At 45.7% G+C, this 23,733-nt stretch overlaps 1 protein-coding gene across 1 annotated transcript in view; it reads right to left on the reverse strand.

Moving 5' to 3' along the window:
- The window catches only part of slo (calcium-activated potassium channel slo), a 201,702-nt gene that overhangs the window by 88,962 nt on the left and 89,007 nt on the right, over positions 1-23,733 (reverse strand). The window contains exons 2-3 of the mRNA XM_055063539.2: positions 3,792-3,853; positions 1,593-1,610 (exon numbers count right to left, since the gene is read on the reverse strand). Of these exons, the coding sequence (XP_054919514.1) occupies positions 1,593-1,610; positions 3,792-3,853 (80 nt within the window). The remainder of the gene's footprint in view (positions 1-1,592; positions 1,611-3,791; positions 3,854-23,733) is intronic.

Below are 23,733 nucleotides of genomic sequence, written 5' to 3' on the forward strand. Positions count from 1 at the left end.
ATATAAGCTGCCTAAAAACAAGCCATTAGTATTGAATGATTGGAAACTATTGAGCAGAAGTTATCTGAGCCGTGCGTTCGCTCAGGAACTGGAGCCCTTGCACAAGAATTGCAGCTATTATGTAGCAGAATCATTCGGAACAGTCCTCACTTTCATCGTTCTGCCTCCCCGGAGTCTCTAAATAGCATTTTTATTCCTTATATAATTGAAAGAAACGAATATTCCAACAACTTCAAATAGCAAAATCTCGAATCGCGTGCGAATCGAACCGCAGAACCAATACGATTCGTATTCAAAAATCCAAATATTCGCACACCTCTACTTATTACACATTCTAATTTGGTACTAAAGTTGGTAGCGGGGGGCTTTTTAAATGCCGGACGTGATGTCATCGACATTATCCGGACATCATGACGCAAAGCAAAATTTGCTGACGTCGTCAGCAATTACACTAGACATGACGGCGTTGCTCATTGAAAAATTGACAAATGTACAAAAAAGAAAACACAAAAGAAAGAATGCTCTTTTTTTTTTCTGGTTACGTTCGCTTCTGAGAGTCGTAGGGATTTCAGGAACGGAGCTAGTCAATGTACCTTGATGTCACATGACACGTGTAGCTTCTTCGTACCGAAACACATTCGTAGAAATAAGTATTTTAATAAATTATTTAGCGCACTATGACGCTTGTCAGTATTTTGCATTGAGTTTAGAGGGTTAAGACCTTATTGTTTAACTAAGAAAACAAAAACAGGAGAAATGACGAGTCTGAAATTACGTGTCAGTATACTCATTTAACGCTTGAATTTCGGAATATCACTCCACGCATGCACGAACGGCCTTTTCCGCTCATGCGTGCCAACGTAAGTCGTCGTGCAAATAGAAAGAACGCTGATAGACACAAGAAGAACGAATGCAGATTGCAACTAAATATTTCTACTGAAATTAACTCACGCAAAAATATTTTTGATAAAGAAGGAAATATTACAAGCACTCTAGACTTGCTGCGGTACGTTTGCTCTCTAATGCCTCTAATACGAGCCACTTTTGCGACAAAAGCGCCAGAATATGCCGCAAAAGAGGTACGTGTCAGCCCCTCTACAAGGCCTCAGCGAGCAAGTGTTTTGTGCAAACCGTTAACAAAAGGTAATTGCGTTGATTGTTTCACACTCGCGGAGCAAATATTTCGCGCGTCTTGCTCTTGCACTGGAAGCTGAAGGCGAGTGCAATGTGCACGGTCATCCAGCCCCATATATGCAGCGCCAGAACGCGCTTCTCCGACGCTAGGACTCTTGAACATTTCGTTTCATCGCCACCGCATACCGTTGCGACTTTCACGTGCGCACTAAAACACTGGAAGAAATCGCGCAGGCGAGAGAACAGGCAGAAAGTCCCGCATGGATAACGCGAGGCGGTCAGCACTTCGTTTAATGGGGAGCGTTTTCTGGCGTATTCTCTCGCCTCCGCGCCGTCTTCGCAGCCGAGGCCAAAGCGTTCGGTGGAGCAGCGACGCGTCGGCATTGAGCGCCAGTGACCGCAAGCAGAGTGTAAATGCAGCACAGCCTCGGTGACGGGGAGGCGAGGCCAGTACTTACTGCTTACTGGCTCCAGTTCTACGCAGCATGAGGAAACGAAAGCGCCATAATGTGAATGCTTTACACACTTTTTTTTTTTCATTGCACAATGAGAAAGCGGGAAACGCTGCACGAGGCGTGTGTTCGCCCAAGCATCCACCCTGTCCGTCGAGTTCGCAAATGATTGCAGTGAAGCTACTAATCGTTAAGAACGAAGATAGTAAACGTAGCACGTACTGGTCATCGAACGTGACACACCCTTTTTTTGCGTGTGCGTTCGGCAAAATGAGGATTTTAGCTGGTCTTGCGAAAACGGTGGAGAGGTTGCATGCGAGTGGCCGATATATTTGTATCAGTTTTCGGCGATCAATAACCTAGAGACTTCAAACGCTGCCCGGACGATTTGCTTCTTTTGTTGATCACTACGAAGAAAATTACCGTCCAGCTGAAATAAAATGCGGCGAACATAAGCAGGGGACCAATAATAAGTTTTGCAGAGAGGCTGCAATGCAGTTCAAAGGCTCGGAAGTGTTTTTAGCCTCACATGGTTCCTGTGGAGACAAGAAAAGCGAACACACAAACACCAATGATTTTCTCATCATCTGCACATCTCGACGATGCATCGTTGTGCGCGTTGTTACCTGCTCATCTGCTTGCTCTTACGCTTTTGAAGCGTGGTACAAGACGCTGGCTTCCATAAAATCTTCGTTGCATGCTGTCATTGCTTCCTCTCAGTAGCTCGGGCAAGCATCATTTTTGTTTTGCAGAAACTTTAATCATGCATCGCGTGTGACAAAATGCGTGGTACAGGATCTAAATTTCGGACAATGAGAGGAGACGTGGCATGAACACGCAGGCTGACCACAAGTACACAACACTCATCTATACCTATCCATGTTTTCCAGGTCATCTTTCAACTCTGCAATTCATTTTCACGTCATCATCATTTGCAACGTACTGCAACTTAGAAAGCCTTAACCGCTACATGGTTTCAAGTTTAGGCTACTAACGATTAGTCCGTGATTACAATTATTATTGACTGTCATTACACCGAAATAATTCAAATGACTAATTCCTCAACTTTTCTTTAAAAAATCTGCACACGAACGGGCGTCAGCTTGCATTACGTTGCTCCGGCTGCCGTCTTATCACGACAGCATTGGGACCTGGCGAAAAAAAACGTGCATTTATCGGAAGCTTATTATTAGCCAGGCTAGTGCACTATAATGTGAATAGCAAATGGCGGGCGCTAAATATAATGCTCGACGTTCAGAAAGCGAACATATCCAGCTCTTCATGGAATATGATTCACGAAAAAGTATCGCCATGCAAGCAAGCTCCTTCACAGCAGTGAGGTTTTATAGCTGCCGTGATTCACATTGACACTTCATGAAGCAAGAAGAATCTATTTCTTCATTTACGACTAGCGGTGATAAACTTCCAATAAATGCTGTATACACGGGCGCGTTAGTGTCACAACACAGAGCGACCTTCTTGCACATATAGGGGAATGTTGATTACCTATTATTATTTTTGTACAGCAAACGGAAAGCTTGCGATTGGCGCTATACGACATGCCTGGTGCGCGATAAAGGTTTTCTCACACAATATCAATGAGAAAATGAGATAAATCTGAAGTTTGCAGGTGTGCACCGAGAAGACAGGACTCAAGTGCAAGAGTTGCTCATGTGTCCTTGGAAATCCTGCAACAGCCATCGGATTCGTTTTTGAGCAAGGAAACCCAAACCTGACTATAAACAGAGTAGAGCCTCAATATTATGTGACAGAAATTGACATGCTCCGCCTTCGTTTTTTCCAGGAAGCTATTTGTGGCTAATGATGTTTTTTTTTTTGTGGAGAAAGAGATAGTTATCCCACCGTCAAGTGCACGCCAATAAACAGCGCGATAAAAACGAAAACGATGCATGAAAAACAGCTCAGTCACTTACAGCAGAAAAGCAACAGATGTACGCAACATATCATTAATAATTTACCCAATATAACACTCTGGAAATAAAGTCGGGCACACGGGACACCTTGTGGTTCCTATGTCCACAAATCGACTTGGCACAACAGAAGCTTAGCATCCATTGGTCCATTAAGCGCTAGCTACAGGCACACAGCGCAGCGCTGAGTTTTCTCTGCGCTACGCTGGTAAGAAACAACCACATAACAATGTGACGGCCCTATTAGTATGAGGCGCGCAAGAAGTTCACTCACCTTGAAGCGTCAATGAAATATATTATGAGAGATGCTATGCTTAACAGGAACACCAGGACTACCTGCAAGGAGACAAAAAGAGGCGTACTATTAAGGCTTGCAGAAGAAAATGGTCACAGCAGACATCTGCATTGACCAAAACCCTTGTGAACAATGTAAGAAATTCACGCAAGATATAAATTGACATATCAAATTTGTCCGCTTTGGATGCTCTAACGGGTGCAGTTTACAGACCTGCGATATCTGTTTTTGGTGCAAGGCTACACATCTGTAAACTTCGTTCTTCTATTTTTTTTTTCTCAATCTTGCGAATTAAAAACAAATCTTTTAAAAAGGGCAGGCGCTAAATCGAAATTCCACTTCCAACAGTCACTAGAATTTTAACTTTCTCTCTCAGCTGCAACAAACTTCATTAAAATTGCCCCAGTGGTTATCTCAGAAAAGCATTTCTGCGTTTTACATGTATTTGAATAGGCGGCATCGGAGTGGGGCCAGAGCTAAAGCTGGCTCTTAAGTCGTGTTCTATCTTACGTCGTTGGAATGTCGTGTTCCAATCCTATCGTAGATCTCAAATCCGACAACTTCTACAAGACAGCCTCGAAATCTGCAAAGATTCAGGCTAGCTTGCTGTCTATGTAGGCAGACATGGAAGAGCAGTGCGGCGGGAAACCACGTGATGTAGCGGCGCGAAGTAAGTGGTATTTAGCCATGGCACACCATCGTCTTGAAAACCATTTAACGAATCAGATGCATCAAACACCAGCCCTAGCTGAGTGCTACGATTGGAACTTCGGAGATGTTAGACTGGCTTTTAAAAAATGAGTGCACTGCGTTGGTACGTATACTCACTGCAGTAGTCTTCTGCGACTTGTCGTATATTACGAATAGTGAATGAGAGTTTATTCAGACATTTACAAAAATGCCTAGGGTCACCGGTACAAAAGTCATAGAGCTTTGACTGCCTGATAAGTCTGCTTTCATTTATCTGGCCCACTCTGATAACAGTAACGAAACAGTGAAAAAACATGTCACCCAATGTATGTAGAGTTGTGTGTTCGTTGAAGGAGATAAGTGCGGTGCTGCAGCACAGCACAGTATGGAATAAGAATCGAACATCAAGGACTACTCGATTCGTATTCGAAATTTGGAGTATTAACACACCCCTAGCAATAACCTTTCGCTTTATCTTTGCGTCGAGAAAGCAATGCCACGTGGCAAACAACGTAGCGGCGTGTTCGCGTTTCAATACGCCGGCAGGAAGCTGTCCTTCTCAAGGTCAAAACAGACAACCTTTTTTGTCCGTATAAAGTGGAACACACGCAACGTATAAGCAACGTCATACCGGAGTAAATTAAAGTACATATCACGGTTTATGGAAAGAACTGATGACGGTGGAGGAATAAGGCGCAACCTCGCAAAAGCCTGCGAGCAGCTGTTATAAGCAATTCGGAAATTGCAGTGCTCTTCGAGCTTAGGAAGGGGACAGACTAGGAGAACGCGAGTAGTCTTTATTAGGCATGTCGACAGTTTTTGAGCAGGTCTTTATCGGCAGTTGAGCTACAGCGTAGCCTCTGTGGAGAATGCGGCTCTGCGGAAACAGCTTGTCTGCAGCGAGCACTAGCTAAGGAAGCTCCCAAACTTTCTTTCCATGTCCCCTGGCTAGCTGAATTCACCGTGTTGGCCGAGAGCAGGAGCGGCGATGGTGGCTCCGGTGAATGAGAAAGTACGTTGGGCCACTTTTTTTTTTAGAGGATTGGAGATGCATAGCGATGTTTGAGAGAAGGCAGTTTATTTACTTGATGTGTGGCGGCGACTACAGTACACCGTTGTACACCATTACTTTCGGGATGCCGCGTTTCTTCTTTGTGCGCTCTTTCAAGGAGGCATTGTGAGACCCGGGAAAGTTCCGCGCACTTGAAAACAGTCGACCCACCACCGATGGCTGGGGCGTTCGGCTGCAGAGCACGCGGCTGCGGGTTGGATTCGCTACCAGTTCCATCTTAGATACCAACAATAGCATTCAGCCTTAGTCTACAGCTAAATCAGACGATTTTACCGCAATCTAGCTTCACATTTACCTGGAAAATTTTAGACACTTTCTAGAACCCTTTAACAAATTTGACCTTGTTGCTTGACAAAACTTTAGTAAGGCTTCCGTACGGAGCGTTGTGCAATTTTCTGTAGTGCCTGTTGTTACGGCATTTGTTCCTGCTTGGAGCAGCTCGCGGGGTAGTAACGAACTTTGAAGAAATGTGAAAACGAAGCGATAAATTTATGAACCGGATTGTTTCCAGAGTATTTCTAAATTCTTTCCAGAAGTTCGCGGCACCTAATTAGGTTTTGCAAACTCCGCTACTATGCGGCTCGCTTCGCGACCTTCAAAATTCAAGACTTCCGCGATGACACAAATAGTCACGTAGAACACCGTGTGTATAACGAGCCTGCCACATGGCAAAGACGCCACCGTCGAATGGAATTAGCAAACTGACGCTCATATCTTATCGCACGATTTGACCCTAGTGGCCGAAGCCGTCCTACCACAGCCAAGCAAGGTTTTTGTCTCACGCGCAGGTGCATATCTTGAGTTCCGATCTATTTGATTTATCGTGTTTATAAAAGCACCCTACTCGAAGCTACGGCCCATATGTAGGACAGCTTCGCTGCTCGACTGAAGTAGACAGTGCGATTTAGTAACGACCATCGGCGATTCCTCGATGACGAGTTACTCGAAAAGTACTTCACTGCTTATGTTCGAATAGACGCTTACAGCTTTTATTTGCACAATGTTAGTTCTAACATCACCGAGGATCCTGACTGATGACCTCTACAGTTGCAGGGCAGTGCTGTCCTACAACCGTTCTAGTCAAGAGAGAGCTTTGAGTCGAGAGAAGGAGAGAGAGAGAGAGAGAGAGAGATTAATGTGAGCCGAAGATGTCAGCTCTGCTATATGCAGGGCTTGAAGTGGCCGCGTAGTGAATACGTGTGAATGTAATTAAGATACTTTAAAATTTGTGATTTTAAAACTTGTAACCATCGCATTCGAAAGCCTCCCTCGACCCCGCCATGTAGTCGAGCAAGATGCTTTGCTGGGCTAGTTGGTGTTTTCACCAACACACCAAATAGCTTAGCAGGTGTGTTACGAAGCAATTCCACTGGATGCCTTGTGGCGCTGAATGCACCAGTACTCTAACGATAGCTTTATATCAAAGTGAATTTTATTTTTTATTCATTTTGTTGACAATGAACTTGCGTTCTGCGCGACTTGCCATCATGACTCCACGATCTTCCTCCATTCCGCTGAGGTGAGGGAAACGCTGTCTCGCCACAAGTATAGTCACGGTGCTCCAATGGTGATGTTCAAGCCCAAGTACATTTGTAAACATTGGGATATGTTTCTAGATGCGGTTTTATAATGATCTGAAAGATGAATCTTACGACATGGTGTTGCCACTTGGATATTCACATCCATTCTGTAGTGTTTTTTTTTTTTTTTAATTCCTCCTTCTTTCCGGCCCCAGATGCCTACGAAATAGGACGATCTCCATAGGCTCACATAAATAGTGTAACACTTACGCAGGCCTATAATCATTTATGAAGCAATCCCGCTGGGCGTCTTATGCAAGGCTGCAGATGAATAGAAGCTAGTTCCTAGGCCCCTTGCTGAATCGTTGCCTGTGAGATTAATTACTCGTGGAAAACAACGTGCTCTCACAGAAATGGGGCTTGTACGCAGCGCAGTTGGTGTCTACAATTCCTGGGCTTGATTTGAATTGAAATTGTAGAAGTTTTCAATGGAACTGCCCTCCTGCTCAAGCATTTAGACGTGTCGTCTGTGCACCCGCTTTCCTACGCATTGCACGTTCATTTCTTTTTTTTTTTTGCCCTTTTCTCCCTGAATAGAATAGAGAACTAAGAGCAACGTACCTCCCTGCCTTTTCTGGTCTCTTTTTATATACGGCAAGATGCACGTCACCGTCAACACTCCTCAACGCTTAGTAAGGAAAAGGCCTGCCAGCCATGGCAGCGAACAAGAAGGCACACTTGCGACAAATAATTATTGCGTACGAAAAGCCCTTAGTAAATCTGGGACCGAATACGCAGCGGTTTTCGCAATGGTGAATTCGCAATGGTGAAAGCTGTTTGTCATTCGCCAATATTATGTCTACTATTACGATTGGTCCCCTCGTACTTGTTCTTAAAAATATTTCTGTCGCAACGACTTTTTTGTGATAGCGGGCACTGATTCCAGCTCCAGTACATCATGCCACGTGTTCTAAAAGCGGGAGGGTGTTATTTTCGTGCCGCTATACGCCTCCTTATCTCTCGGAGTTAGGATTGTTCATTTGTTTCTCAACGCGGGTGATCATTTTTCTGCGTTCTCCATTTAATCGAGTCCTGGAGGGATTTAATGCGATAGTATAATTCTTAAAACTAATCATTGCCTTTCGTACGTTGAAAAACAACAACAACATAAAAGTGCTTTAGAAACAGCAGACAAATATTAGACTAGCATTATATTAGCACACACACAAGAATGTCATTCTATAGGCGACAAAAATTTTGGCTACTCTATTATCTACTTGAACTTCAATCTTGTCCTTTGCATAGTTTCTTTTGGGGACTATACTACGTACCTACCTTTTTCTGATCCCCAGTTAGGAACACTGACACCAAAATATTTGCACATGTGTAGAACATCAAGACAGGGTGCACTATGTCTATGGCTACAGAAGTTGTAATGGGCATTCATATTGATTTCCCTAATTTCATTTGACATCAGAGTATTGAGTTCTACCACTACAGTTGGGCGGTTGAGACACTTCACGGTGTAAGACGAAACCACATGCAGGGGCGTAGCCAGGGGGGGGGGGGGGTCTTATGGGGCTTCAGCCCCCCCCCCCCCCCCCCGAAATTTTTTCGTGCTGTCCATGCACCGCTGACCAAAGCAACCCCCGGCGTCGGAAATCATTCTGGATTTTGTCTAGAATGTCTTTTTCACGCTCGAAAAAACATTTCACCGCGATCATTGCAAACTCGGGCGTGATTTCGCGACAGCGTCCATGTACCGGGAGTCACATACGCAAGCAGCCCCATCCGAGCACAAAGTTTCAAGGGCGTCGTGATGGCGACTGGGCTCGCCGTGGCATCTCGCGGAGGCTGCGGAATCTACGGAGCGCATGGATGTCAATGCCGAAAATTTATGGGTATAAAGTTCTCATAAACTTTTGATGTGAAACGTGCATTAGCATTTCCAAAGTTGTGCTTTCGAACTTCAATTGCGGAACTTTGTTGGTTTAAGGCTGTTATAAACAGTTGACGCCAAAGGTGTATTGACTTTTCTAAAGTCGTACATCGGAACATAAAACAAGGCAACCAAATCAACACACTATCCGACAAGTTGACGAAGCACGCAGCGAGGTCCGATGAGACGAAGTGTTGTGATGATTTATTTGTGCCCGCCATCTCACACAATGAAAATATAAAAAATTTTTTTTCACCTACTCCAAAGCATCCATGTCAAGACACTAAAGCAATCAAAGGTAGCTACATTCTTATTTATTTTTTCTACTTTGCCTTTTATTCACGAGGACACATTAACCCTCTTCAATTTTTTTTGTTCTCGCTAATACCCGCGGGCTGCCAGAGCCAGCCTGAGCGCATGCGTTTTTCTCGTGTTGCCCCGACCACCACGCGGCGCAGTTCGGTGCGCGTTCGGTTTTCTCTGGCCGAGTAGATTTTTGCCTGGAAGAATTTTAGTCTTTTTCTTGCCAGCAGACTAGAAAAAGGAACAATGGTCGCTCGCCGCCATCACTGTGGGGACTCGAAGGATTGCACCGCGTTCGCTTGAGAGCAACATCTCCGGAAAGTCAAGTCTAACTGGTGTAGGATACCAAGCAGTATGCGTGTGGTTCTCGGTGGACCAAATGTCTCACGTTTGCTTCGATGTTCCTTCGGTAGCCACATTAGGGGCCCGAATTAGGCATTCAATGGTGGAGATACTTTCTCTTGCGTTTTTTTCATTTCGGTGCCCCCGCCCCACAAAAGGAAACAAAAAAAAAGACATTGTTGTGGCACAGCGAATTGTCGCATGGTGAAACTTCGGTTTTGTTACTTCTTTTGCGGAAAGGAAAGCAATAGGCCACGGGACGCTTCACTTGCCGGATACTCTTATTATGTTATTGCGATAGTAACTATATGGACACTACCGATGCATTTCTGCGGTCGCCCTCATGTTCCGTATAAAGTCCAAGGGCGAAAACATCGGGACAGCGCGCCGCATACTGTATGTGCGAGTGAAAGCGTAGGGGAGAGCATGGGGGGCCGACGATGGCGGCTCACTCTTGTGTGCGGAGAGCAGAAAAGCGGAGAGAAAGCGCGCCGCCTTCGGTCGCGCGCGATACATCGGAGGGAGTGGATGGAATGGGGGCGGGATCTAGGATTCCGTGAATCTGTGATTACGCAACATGTTTATTTGCCTTATTTGATGCATCATATACAGTGACTTTTTCTTAGACACGTAGATTTATTGGAGACTTATACGTATATTTAAATATCTTGTTGCGAGGTTTTGTGTATAAGTGCAGTGAACTTTGTTTCCAGTGACACTTTTCTGCCCTTTATCAAGCTGTATCTTCGCATTTCTAATGTACGAGGGCGAGTCAAATGAAAGTGAACCATCCCACCCCGCGCAATAATGCTTCGGTTCATTATCGGCGAGGCACGCGGGTATCACACAGGCATCTCTCATTTACAAAATTGACATGCAGGGGTGAGGATAAATGTTCTTTAATGCTCTCATACACTTGGTTGAACGTGGCTGTGTGACGTAATGGACGCTCCAGAAGTTGTGCAGCGTGCTGGCGTGAGGTTTTTGACAGCTGAAGGTGCTTCCTAAAAAGAAATTAGTCGCCGTATTGCTGCCGTGTACCTTGAACATTGCATTTCATTGGCCACTGTGAAGAGTTGGAGCAAACGGTTCAAAGAAGGACGTGAAAGTTGCAAAGACGATCCAAGGCCGGGTCAAAGCCACCGTGCAATCAACCACAACAAAATTGCAAAGGTTGATGAGCTGATGAGACAAGAACGAAGGACAAGCATCGATGAACCGGCCGTGCGTGTGAACATTAGTCACGGCTCCGTACACGCCATAATTCATGAACATCTCGGTTATCGGCGCTTGTGTGCGCAATGGATGCCCAAGATTTTGAACCACCGCCAGAAGACGGAGAAGTTCGGCGCTACCTTGACTCATCTGATCCGGTATCACAATGAGGGTGACGACTTGTCTGCCATTGTGATCGGGGACGAACCATGGTGCCACTACTACGAGCCTGAAACACGACGGCAAAGCTTACAGTGGAAACATTCGAATTCACCACCCCCAAGAAAGCAAAGGCTGTCATTTCCGCCTCAAAGGTGTTGTTGACTTTTTTTTTTCGATCGTCAGGATTTTGGGGCAACTGAAAAAAAAAGAACAGGTCAAGGTAACCAGATTCTTGTCGGACGATGACGTGAAAGAGTCAGTTGCAGACTTTTTGGAGCAGCAACCGAAGGATGTTTATGAGACGGGAATCACGCGACTCGTTAGTCGTTGGAACAAATGTCTGATTGCTCATGGAGACTACCTTTAAATAAAGTGCTCCGTTTGTCATATATTCGCATTGGATCACTTTCATTTGACTCGCCCTCGTATATATTACAGAACTCCTGCTTTTTATACTTGCTCTCTGTTGCGACTATAATTTCGGTGCAATTACTTACGATACAGGACCGGTGAGGGTTGCTTCTGCGTAATACATTGGAGCAAATGACAGCGTCATTGAGATTTTTCACTGGCCGTTCCATGTGTGCAAGAATGTAAACAAGGTTCTTCAATGACAAAGTCGCATTAACATATTTATCCTCAACTTGTTCATTTATTGGCCATTACATTTTTCATATTAGTGGCATGCAATGCTTTGCTGGTTTCGAACTGATATAGTTCTAAAGTTCGTGTGATATTTTCTTTACTTATTGAATAGACAAAAACATTGAAGCATTGATAATATTTACGTTGGGCACAATTCTTGGCACATAAGAGTCTATTCTTCTATAAAAAAAACTCATTATTTTACTTGTTTCGACAGTGCGTAGCGTTCAAGAATTCGTTTCCAGCATCTTTGGCAACGGCAATGCTGTTATTATTCATGTATTTGATCCCTCGACAAATTGTTTAAGAGGAAGCTATAGCTCGGGCCTAACTTCGATTCGATCTATTCAGATACATGTGAAACGCAGAAACGCTTTTCTGAGATAACCCTTGGATCGATTATAATGAAATTTGTTGCATTTGAGAGAGAAAGTTGAATTCTAGTGTCTGTTGGAAGCGGAATTTCGATTTAGGCCTTAATATTGTTTAAAATATTCTGAAAAATTCGAAAGTTCGATAAAATAGAAGCACGATGTTTACAAACTAATAGGTCAGCATCAAGAAAAGAGATCGCCGTTCTGTAAACGGCATCTACCATAACAGTCAAAACGGACAAATTTGGTATGTCAGTTTATATCTTACGTGAATTGGTTACGTTGTGTAGAAGGGTTCTGCAAAAGCCGTGTTTCCATATTACTAAATTTTTTCGGATTCATGTGTAACACATCAATTTTGTCTGCTGTAGATGCACTATTAGGTGCAATTCACAGAATCGTGATATTTTTTTATTGTTGAGCTAGAGTTTCAAAACTTGATAGTCTCGTTTTCTGAAAATTTGTAATTTTTGCCAGTTTTTAATAAAGAATTGACCACCTAAATACAAAATTTGAAACAAGCAGTCACTACAATGTAAGCTTTGCTTTTAAATGCAACAAACCTCGTCAAATTTGGTGCAGTAGTTGCCGAGAAAAACGAATTCTCCTTCTACATGTATTTAGATAGGAGCGCCAGAGCTAAAGGTTCCTCTTAAGGAGGAGGCCGAACTGCAACGTGAGCCCCCCCCGAACGAAATTTCTGGCTACGCCACTGACCACATGCAGAAGTGTAAATGCGCAACTCAACTACGGGGACTACGTTATACCTTTACCAGTGCGTGCTCGAGCACGAAGCATTGCGTTGCTGAGTGTTTTCGCATTGATGCTCGGCGCACACCTGAACGTGTTTGGCACCCCTTTCCTGAGACGACGTCACATCGAGGGAATGCACATTATGCTCCACTTTCACCGCCACAAGAAAAAAAAAAGCAATGTCTCGCTGTTCTAATAGTGAAATTTTCGAACACCCTATTAACTGCTATTTATGCCAGCCCCGGGTAGCCTAGCGGCTATGGCGATGCGCTGCTGAACCCTAGATTGCGGGTTCGATCCCGCCCACGGCGGCCGTATTCCGATGTAGGTGGGATGCAAAAGCGCTCGTGTACCGGGCATTCGGCGCACGTTAATGAACCCCAGGTGGTCAAAATTAATCCGGAGCGCACGACTGCATGCATTACGTTAGTCACTGAAACCAAATATACGAAACTAAGAGATACCTCTGGAGGCAGCCCCGAAAACAACGACTTCTTGTTTAGCGACTGCAAGCCGCCAGGAGGAGGAGGAATAAACTTTTATTGTAGAACCAGCACTTTATGATGGCCGGGCCTAAGCCTCCCACGAAGGGACGTCGAGGGCTTGCCTCGCCAGACAAATTTTATTTCTGCAGGAGGTCACCAAGCAAGTGTTTCTCTTCTGCAGAAACGGCTGCTTGTTGGACAAGATGATATGATGCCCTCAAAAGAGACTTCGGGAAGAACGAAGAACTTGTGGTTAGCTTGGCCTACAACGGGCGCTTGAAGTGGCAGATGCACCAGATGCACCGTCTCTTTCTCGGGCAGGCAGCCTCAAATAACTCCCAGTAAGACCACCTATTCGATGACTGTTGAATATTTGAATAAATTTAATATCAAATTTTCTACTAATTAAGCTCATTCGATTTCGAAATAAGAGTATTCGATTTGCATTCGAAATTGCGAATATTCGCGCGCATCTAAATAGTAATGGGAGGAGGAGGCGCAGAGAAAGAAAAAAAAATTTATTTAAGGGGACGGAGGAAACAGCGTTCTACAAGAAAAAAAAAACACTTCGTCGTTGTCCTCCCACTAAAGACGTGAATAGCTGCAGGAGAGTGCTGTGCGCGAACTTGAAAGCTGCTTGATTTCGTGAGGTTACACAGCAGCAAAATGTAAAGGAAACTAGCAATAAGGAACCTTGATTGCAAATATATATATATATATATATATATATATTAGACCGCACTGTGCTCAAATCAGACGCTTTTATGTCGTGCCGGAACATAACATGTTCAAGAAGGATGGGCGATTGAACACATGCACAAATCGGGGAAAACAAACGCTAGGATTTCTTGCAGCACTACAGTTACAAAATGAAAATGAGTCATCTCCTCCCTATCGCATGCATATCATTATTAAATAACTCTTCAGGAAACATTCACTTCGCTTTCATTTTCATTTTTTATTTACTGATGTATTTTTTGCTTTTTGCCACTCTTCGTGGCAACAGCAAAAGCAGGCAGGCTATAATAGAAGATGCGAATTGAAACGGTAGCGTGCTTGTTGAGTGGGAGACGCCCACACGCACACTCATCGCAGCACACTTGTTAACAAACAAAAGCACAAAAAGAAAGGGTGGGGGGGGGGGGGGGCACATCCGAGAATCAGAGTCTCTGGCAAACGAACTTTATGCGCTCGATTGACAGCGGCCTCACATTAACGAACTGTCGCGGCATAGTCGAATGGCGACTGAGAGCGTGCGACGGACGTGATGTATTTATTGCGAAGTGTCCGCCCGTAGTTGCGGTCTGTAAAATTGATCGGTGCCACCGTGGACGCTGGCCGGCACAAGATGATAGTCGTGTAAGCAACAAACCAACAAATTCGAGCTGCAGAAAGCGTATAACACGCTGACAGCAGTGGAAGGTCTCAGGTAGCTGCGCAGTAGCAACTTCATTTAGAAGATAGAAATAAAAAAAAGGAAGAAAAAATATATTAGTTCTGGGTAAAGCAAGACCCAGAAAATTAGCTCACGCCGCGTCTCACCTACAGCAGGCAGATTGCGTTGGGCGAATAAAGGCAACGTCGACAAGGAAGCCTCGAGGGAAAAAAAAAAGGAAACAGGAAGAAAGGGGCGTAATAACCAATGATGTCTAGAGATTGCACCAATGCCACGAAATGACTGTAGCCATATCACTTTGTACTGCGCCGCCGGATGCAAAAAAGAAAAGAAAAAAAAAACATGCCGCAGAATGCTGCACATCCGACGCCACATATTGACGTCCCACGAAAGACGATTCAGTAGAAATAAACTATAGCAACCAAAAGGAAGGGCATAGGGCACGAGAAAATTGAGGGTGACCAGTTGGGTTTACAGTCAGACTCCTATCGTTTATTTATTTATTTGTTTGTTCATTTATTTGTTTAATTATTTTTATTTCTCTTTTCTTATTTCAGCAGATAGCGTCAGGTGATGCGCGAGGCACCGTGGCTAACGATTTGTAAAGTTGATTCGTATTTGTGGAGAGCAGGCATCTGAGATGTTTTAGGCTTGCGATTTGGTGCGGAAGAAAACCCGGTGTTATGGTATGGTATGACAAGGAAAGCAACACAATTTTGGTGCAGTGCTCGGAATTTCCTGTGGTCAGGTCGTATAAGCGCCTTTGTTTATGGATAAATTGTGGGAAGGACTACATAATACGATACCAGAGGGATCAAGTAGACAAAAGAGAAGAAAGCGAAAGGAAATGCGAATGTGATGAAGCACAAGACGGTTTGTGGTCATAATAAATATGAAGTAATTCGCGGTATGTTGAAGGGCAGAGTAGTACCGGATTTCCGCGCCTACTATTATGTCTGCCACGAGGCAGCAATTCTGGACTTGAAATTCAGCAGAATAATTTTGGTACAGACTGGCTTTAGGTGCACACGGCGCGTGGTTGCATGACGAATGAAGCAATGAAAGGATACATACAGTTGATGGTAAACAGTGGGAGAAGCAGAGGATTAAAGCAAGCTTTAGTACGGAGAAAGGCTGAGGCAAATCTAGGAGAAGCGATGTGCGGCGAGAGTTTTCACTTTCTTATGTCACTGCCGGGGCATACTGTGCGGAAAAGGACATAGCAGCTTGTAAAGGATTACGCACGTCAAAGTTGGAGTACGGAAATGCCAGGGTTACCTTAAAATCGAAAGTATTGGAGATCCCAAATATAATTACTGGAGAACTAGAACGCATGGTAAACGGGCAACAGAGCTCTACCAGACGCTTACAAATAAAGACAACAGAATTTTTTTTTTTTCGGCAGCCCAAAGGAGATGGTTTTACTTTTCCACGGGCAGGACTAAACGCTACCACCCGCCGTGGTTGCTCAGTGGCTGTGGTGTTAGGCTGCTGAGCACGAGGTCGCGGGATTGAATCCCGGCCACGGCGGCCGCATTTCGATGGGGGCGAAATGCGAAAACACCCGTTTTAGGGTGTTTTCGCACTAGATTTAGGTGCACTAGATTTAGGTGCACGTTAAAGAACCCCAGGTGGTCGAAATTTCCGGAGTCCCCCACTACGGCGTGCCTCATAATCAGAAAGTGGTTTTGGCACGTAAAACCCCATAATTTAATTTTTTTAAACGCTACCGGCGAAGGTTTATCGGTATAAATGATATTTCCCCCGGTTGAGTGCAAACCAGGGAAACCGCAGACCATATTTTATTCAGGTATAATTCGCTTCAGCCCCACATAGACGAGGCAAGCACATAGATCCAGGGCGCACTGCGATGTTAAAGCCGCCACAGGCGGGGCGGGTGGGGGGGGGTAATACATTGGGAGTAGGGACGTGCACAATGCGCTGGTGGTTTGGTAGAAAAATGTGATAGAATACATCTGTCAGGGAAATTGAGAGGCACTTAACTGAATTTCAATTTGGGATGCATGTACATCACGCCTTATAGCTCGTATATTCATAACGTTGCCGGGATTTTTTTTTTCAACTCAGCAAGCCATATCTTTTTAGCAAACTTTGACAAGCTTAAAGAAAAATGAAACGATAAGCGCGTGCTTAGAATGTTTAGGTACGTTGATGATTTTCTAATTATGTTAAGAATTTTTACTCAATGACTTCCTTACAGACAGTGAATTATACTATTGACAAATTTAAAGCATGTTTGACTGACCTCCGTTTTACGGTAGAACTACCTAACCATAACTCTATATAGTTTCTTGACAACGTCGACGGCAGCAGAGCTCGCAGCACTCTTTACTGCCCTTCATTACATCGGTAATGAACAGCCACACAAGTGGACGGTATTCTACGATTCGAAGGCGGCACTGCAGTCTCTACTGTCACCTTTACGACGCGGACCGCACGAGCAGCTAATATTTCACATTACAGAGACGTTACACCATATAAGTGATGCAGGCCATGAAATAACCTTCCAATGGCTTCCAAGTCACTGCGGGATTATCGGCAATTAACGGGCCGATCAACCTGCCCGCTCAGCCCATATTGAAGAGCACCACGTACCAATTCCACATTCTAGAACTGACGCAGCACGGAAGCTCCGCCTGCTTGCTCGGCAGTGCACCACGTCGCGATGGAATGAGCCACATTTAAAGAAATACTCGACTGTACTACCTTGATCCGACATTAAGTCTCCGAGCGCCATCACAGCTTCGCCGTGGAGACGCCACGCTCTTGTATCGACTGTGGTTGGGCGTTGCCTTTACCAAAGCCTATGCATTCCGCATAGGGCTGACTGACACCGCAAGCTGTGACCACTGCGGCCATGAAGAATCAATTGAACATATTTTGTGCGCTTGCCCGCAGTACAGTCCACAGAGGGAATGCCTTCGCCACGAACTTGACCAACTGGACGACCAACCGCTGTCGAAAAAAAGAATTCTACGCCACCGAAGGGACCTAACGTCACAGAAGAAGGCCGCGCAAGCGCTATTGCGCTTTCTGCGATCTACCGGCCTTCGCGAACGTCTTTAACTGGGACGTGTGTGTGCGTGTGTGTGCGTGTGTGCGTGCGTGTGTGTGTGCGTGTGTGCGTGCGTGTGTGTGTGTGTGTGTGTGTGTGCGTGTGTGTGTGTGTGTGTGTGTGTGTGTGTGTGTGTGTGTGTGTGTGTGTGTGTGTGTGTGTGTGTGTGTGTGTGTGTGTGTGTGTGGGTGTGTGTGTGTGTGTGTGTGTGTGTGTGTGTGTGTGTGTGTGTGTGTGTGTGTGTGTGTGTGTGCGTTTGCGTTTTCCTCTCTGTCATCTTTCTAACCCCTATCTCCCATCCCCAGTGTAGGGTAGCAAACTGGAGACTGATATCTGGTTATGCTTCCTGCTTTCCTCTTCATCTCTCTTTCTCTCTCTCTCTCTCTCTTGACTGGCTCCTATCCTTTACTGGTGATGGTCATGTGCGCTGTACTTATTCTCCACGATCGAAAAAAGCGTTGCTGCTTTTTCAGAAGTCTAACCATTCAAAGCTAATCAAAAGAGGAATTGTTAAGTCGTGTTTTCAAAGTGTATCAAAACAATAGTCGCTTGCAAACCATAATTACAAGTTGCATAACAGGGAGCTGGTTATTAGCAGGCACTGCAGAAGGCTGTGTCTGAGGCTCTTAAGCAAATGAAAGTCACAGTTCACTAACAAAGAGAAGGACCAGGAACGCAACAAAAAGCTACATGTAGTTCCCTACTTGCATAAAGTGTCGCATTGTCTGAAGAAAGTGGCTCAACGGCAAGGCCTGAACGTTGTGTTTTTGGCCCCGTCAAAGTTATCTTTGTGTGCGCGTATTTCGGCGGATAAGAAAAGTTCCTTTGGGTGCTCGACTAATCAGAAAAACAAATTTCTTAAGTGTGCCTCGCAAGTGATTTGGAAAAATACCGGCGACGTGTGGAAAGTTACATACAGGCCAAACCGGGCAGTGTATCAACCAGAGGCTGAGGGAAAAAAAAACGTAGGTACAGGTGGGGATGGTCATTTAGCCCATCATCGCAGTATATGTGGTTGTGTTCCTGTATTTAGCTCGATGACGATTCTTGGCCGGGGAAAAACGCGAACTGTGAGGCAGATGTTTGAAGCTTTTCAGATTAATAAGCACAATGACCTTTGTATTAGTGTAGCATCGCTCACCCCGACGGAAAAGGAGTGTTCATACCTAAAAATCTGACTTCGATTGCATGTGTCAACGAGGGGGCAAAAGAATGTGATTGTACGGTGTCTTGTGCTGGCGCATGCGCTTGGTGTAACTCTTGAGGGTTTCTGTGAAGAATAAAGTCAGTTGTTAGTGCAGCATCCTGTGAACTTCTCGTTTCTGTGTATGCGTGTAGTTCGCTGTGGTTGAATTTCTTGTTCAATAGGTGCCAACTCGCCCGGCACTTAGCCTTACTGCAAGTGGATGTGCCTTCTGAAACCACTGGCTTCAATTCCTGTATTGCAATGCGTGCTAAAGTAATTAGTTAGAGTTAATTAGTGAAATTTTGTTAATTAGTCGATATATATATATATATATATATATATATATATATGTGTGTGTGTGTGTGTGTGTGTGTGTGTGTGTGTGTGTGTGTTTTGTCGTTTTGTCGGCAGCGACAGAACGCGCCGTCAAAAAGGAGTGAACTTGCCCGTTGGGCTGTTGTAACCTCGCTTCATGACTTGCAGCGCCACCATCTGTTAGACAGAGAATGCGCAGTACCGAGTAAAGACTTAATGTTGTGTTATCTGTCGAAAATTAAATGTGAACGATAAATACACGGATAATGATAATGGCTATTGCACCAAACTTCAGGTGGCGGCAGCAAGAACCTATACGCTACTGTGAATGTCAGCCTTCAGAGTGCAAGTAGCCTATCGAACTCTAAATTTTCACGCTGCGTGAATTCAACACCCGGAGCCAGCGCTTGCAGCATGTGCACAGGTCGAACGACATTCACGTGTCCTAACAGCGTCGAACCAAATAGACCAGACAAGCAGCAGCACGTCCCGCTCTCGCAGGCCTCGACTACAGAGGAACATTTTTACTTTTCTAGCCACGATTCCGCTCGGCTTGCTCAAGACCTCGGCATCGATCGCCCTCAGACAGCGAAGAGCACGCGCGATGTTGTAATCCGTAATAAACAGTGGTCTGTTTTTAATCTAAGCGGGAATGAGCCAAACCACAACATGTGTGCCGCCGCCATGAAGGGTCCCTAACATAATAAAAAAAAGAATACCTCGTTTTTCTCGCAAGTATGCCTAGTACACAGTATAGTTGCCGCAAAAAGACGGCGGTGATTCCGAGTTCTCTGCGTAAGTGCGGAGAGGCATCACGTCAGGACTATCTGCGCGGCCTATGCCTTGCACACGTACTGGTGACTGAAACTGCACGTTGGCTGTGGCGCAGCACGTCCCTCGTTTTCTGCGTATTTGTGCGGCCGTGCGCCCTCGTGTTGTTTTGCACCAAGACGTGGAGCGCGCCATGGGTTTCATACGACTGCGCCAATGTTTCACAACAATCGACCAAGCCGTGAACGACCTCGCGGCCATGATAAGCCGTAACTTGCGGCGCTGACGTGCGTAAAGGTGGTTAGCAGTGGTGCATCGAGGCGGCCCTGCCACGCTGTGCAAACACGAGGTGCGTGACGAGCAAATGCGCCGGCGGCGCGCGATGTCTGCGGTACAAATATCGACGTTTTGGGCCGCAAACTCGCGTGGGAGCCGCGGCGGCAGCGGCCTAATGGCGCCGGATTCGCGAGAAGAAAAAAATTCATCACCGAAAACTGGGTCAGGTTCCGTCGAAACACACATTTCTCGAAAAGGCCTGCGGGCCGGGGTTGCATTAATGATAACAGCAGCGCAACGAACAACGCTCCACATTAGCAGACGCGCACGCGGAGGCGCGCTGATGTGCGGCGCGAGAAGTGGGGCACTCCACTTTCAAACTGGCCCCGCACATCCATGTGCCATTATTGCGAGTGCTGTACGCTCATCCTTATACATCATCCAAGGCGGCGCTTTCTTTCTTTCTCTTGGTACCGAACAGAAAGTGTTGCCTTACTCTATAGCGCGTCCAGGCAGCGATAACGGACGCTGCATGACCTCTATACCCGGAACTGAGAGGAACGAAGAGACTAAAGTGATGAAACCGGGGAGATCAACAGGAAGGCTGTTCCGGTTTGCTACCCTACACCCGCCGAGGAAGATAGAAATGATATACGGAGAAAAATAACATTTAAGGGTCACACATGCACGGCAAGGGCCACACTGCGCATGTCAGCGCTTTCGCATAACGGCTTGTGGAAAGGAGTGAACGCTGGGCAGCACGCTCCTAGTGAAGTCTCGAATTCCTCCTGGAAGCCTTCTAGTTCGCGTGCAATCACCGAGCCACCGTATGAAAACAGCTGATGACCACATGACCCCTGGTTCCAAGGTTAAATCAGCTTAGACGCATATGATTCTGTACGGGTCCTTACTCTAATTGTTCGATTAATTAGCAGGCCGAATACGCCTTATCATCTTGAAAGGTTACGTTGTGATATGTTATGTGTATCTAGGGCGTAGCTACAATTGTGGCATGGTATCGGAGTTATATTTTACAAAACTGTCAGGGAGTAGAGAGCCTGCATAGCGCGGAACAGGCACTTCACAGAGGCCGCGCGGTTCGATCCGCGCACAAGGCGCGTGCCACTGCTACCTTAGAAGTTCGACTGGATCGTTCGAGACACGAAGACCCCCTCTGTCCCAGCACACGGCGTGCTCCTTGGCGCCGGTCCAAGCTGACACGCCACGTGTGCGGTCTGAGACTCTTGGTTCACAACCTCGGAAGAAACGCGGCCGCGCGCAAGCAGGCGCGCCAATGGGCACGGAACACGCTCCCGTGTACCGCGCGCGTGAGTTAGTTGCGCTTCGTATACTTAAGGCATATGAGAGAGAACTGCATTAGCCTAAGCGAATGGCTCTAGATCCGCGCGGGAACAGTGAAGCGACAGGCAGCAGAGACTTTCCTCTCGCTTCTAACGCGTGTTGATGTAGCGATGATCGTAAGTCATTCTTGTTTCGAAACGCAACACTGCTGCTCATTCCTCTGGACAGACAACACCGAAGGAGCCAGTCACATGGTGGTAGCGTTGATTTCAAGTGAAACCTTTGCTAGAGGTTTTGAATCCACTGCGCATGTGTCTATAGCTCCGAAGCCCCATAGACGAACGGGAATGGTTCCCTTACCTCCCAGGAGCTTTGGGGTGCTCCAGGAACCCCGCCGCAGGCAGGACCGGCTGTCACAACCCTTGTCACTAATGCAGTGGACTTGAAATTGCTGTAGAAGGTGTACGTGGCACACACGCTGACGTCGCAAGTGAATTCATGAATGCGGTTCTTGTGCTTGCGTTGGAGTCTTACAGCTAACTCGCTTCTCGTATAAGGTGGGATCGAGGATGGATTTAATGCACTTATTCCCCTGCATATACATTGCCGAAATTTTCATGTGCCCTTCATAACATTTTATGTAGTATATAACCAAGGCATATCACATTGGGTAGCCGTAGATTCTGGGGACTACCACTTTGAATGTCCAAAGATAAATGGAGTCACCACTGCCGCGCGTACGCAACACAAACCTCACGTTGTGTGTTGTGTTTGCATCTGGCCCAGACCCAGAATTGTGAAACATGGGGCGCTATAACGTAAAACTATTCCAAACTTTTTCTATTCCAATTCTGCTATCAGCCCACCGCGATTGGTGAGAAACTTTTTTGAACCACCCCCACTTCACCTGTCTGTCACGCCACGTCACGAAAACCGTGATAGCTCCCCATCTGATATGATGTTACACACTGATTATGCATAATTGGACCGAACAAAAGAAAAATAGTTATTTCGGATTCTACACCGTTTTGCCATTAGCCCTCGGCTATTGGTCAAACGTTTTTGGGCTGCACCCCCTTCACCTGCCTCTCACGCGACGTCACAATACCGCGAAAACTCACCGCGTCAAAGTGCCGAACAAAACTGAATTTTCTTCTGAATAGCCGCAGGTTGCCCCGTTCCGAAAGGAATAAAAGATGGCTGCCACCGATCGCTTTGGCACTGGCTACTCGCCCCTGCCGGAGAGCATGGGTTTATTTGCGTGTAATAAAACTTTTTGCGTGGCCGTGTAACGTTTTCGAGAATTTTCGGCACCTTTGCGACCTCGTTCTGCCAACTCTTCTTTGCTGAGGATCCGTTTTAGTGTCATTCTTAAGCTTCCGTTGCATGCCGCCGCGATTGTCAACGAGCCACCGCAAGCTAAGTAAGAGAAAGCGGACCAATCGCAGACGCCGGCACCACCATCTTCATCCGGTTATCGATATTCAGTGCAGTGGCTCGGCCCCATCGAATCCCTCTCCACTTGAGCATGGTCCTCGCCTCTTGCGAACCAATTAGATAAGACAAGCCGCTCAGCGCAGGCAATGTTATTCGTTTTTCAGGCGAACAAAAGTGGCCTCCTATGAAAGAGGGGAGCATTTGATTGGTTTGTTGAGACAACCCTGCGGGAGACCGCCCGACGCTTGCGTCGGCGGTTACGCAAATTTGACTACAGGAGATTGGAATAAAAACACATTGGAATAGTTTTACGTTATACGGCCCATGATTTCGCTTTTGTCCTCTTGTCTAGGTGATAAAGATGAAGCTATAAAGCATCCTTGTTTGTTTAAATATTTCATTGTGATGTTGAGCACCCCGAGGCCTGATAGAGATGTGCTGACAGGAAAATTTGACCAGTGAACAACCAAGGCACTGAATAGTTTAGCCCAGAAAAGATTAAATGAAATATTGTTATGTGTATTGAGCAGCATGTTGTTATTAATTATCCAATTTTTATACTTATAACGTCAGGTAGTAAGAATAAGGGTAAACTATTTTGCTATTGCGATCCAATCAGCACTACAGTTGACAAACTAAGGCCGACGGCACTCCCGCACTGG

The sequence above is a fragment of the Dermacentor andersoni genome, chromosome 1 (genome assembly GCF_023375885.2).
Source record: "Dermacentor andersoni chromosome 1, qqDerAnde1_hic_scaffold, whole genome shotgun sequence".
NCBI classification, from domain to species: Eukaryota; Metazoa; Arthropoda; class Arachnida; order Ixodida; family Ixodidae; genus Dermacentor; species Dermacentor andersoni.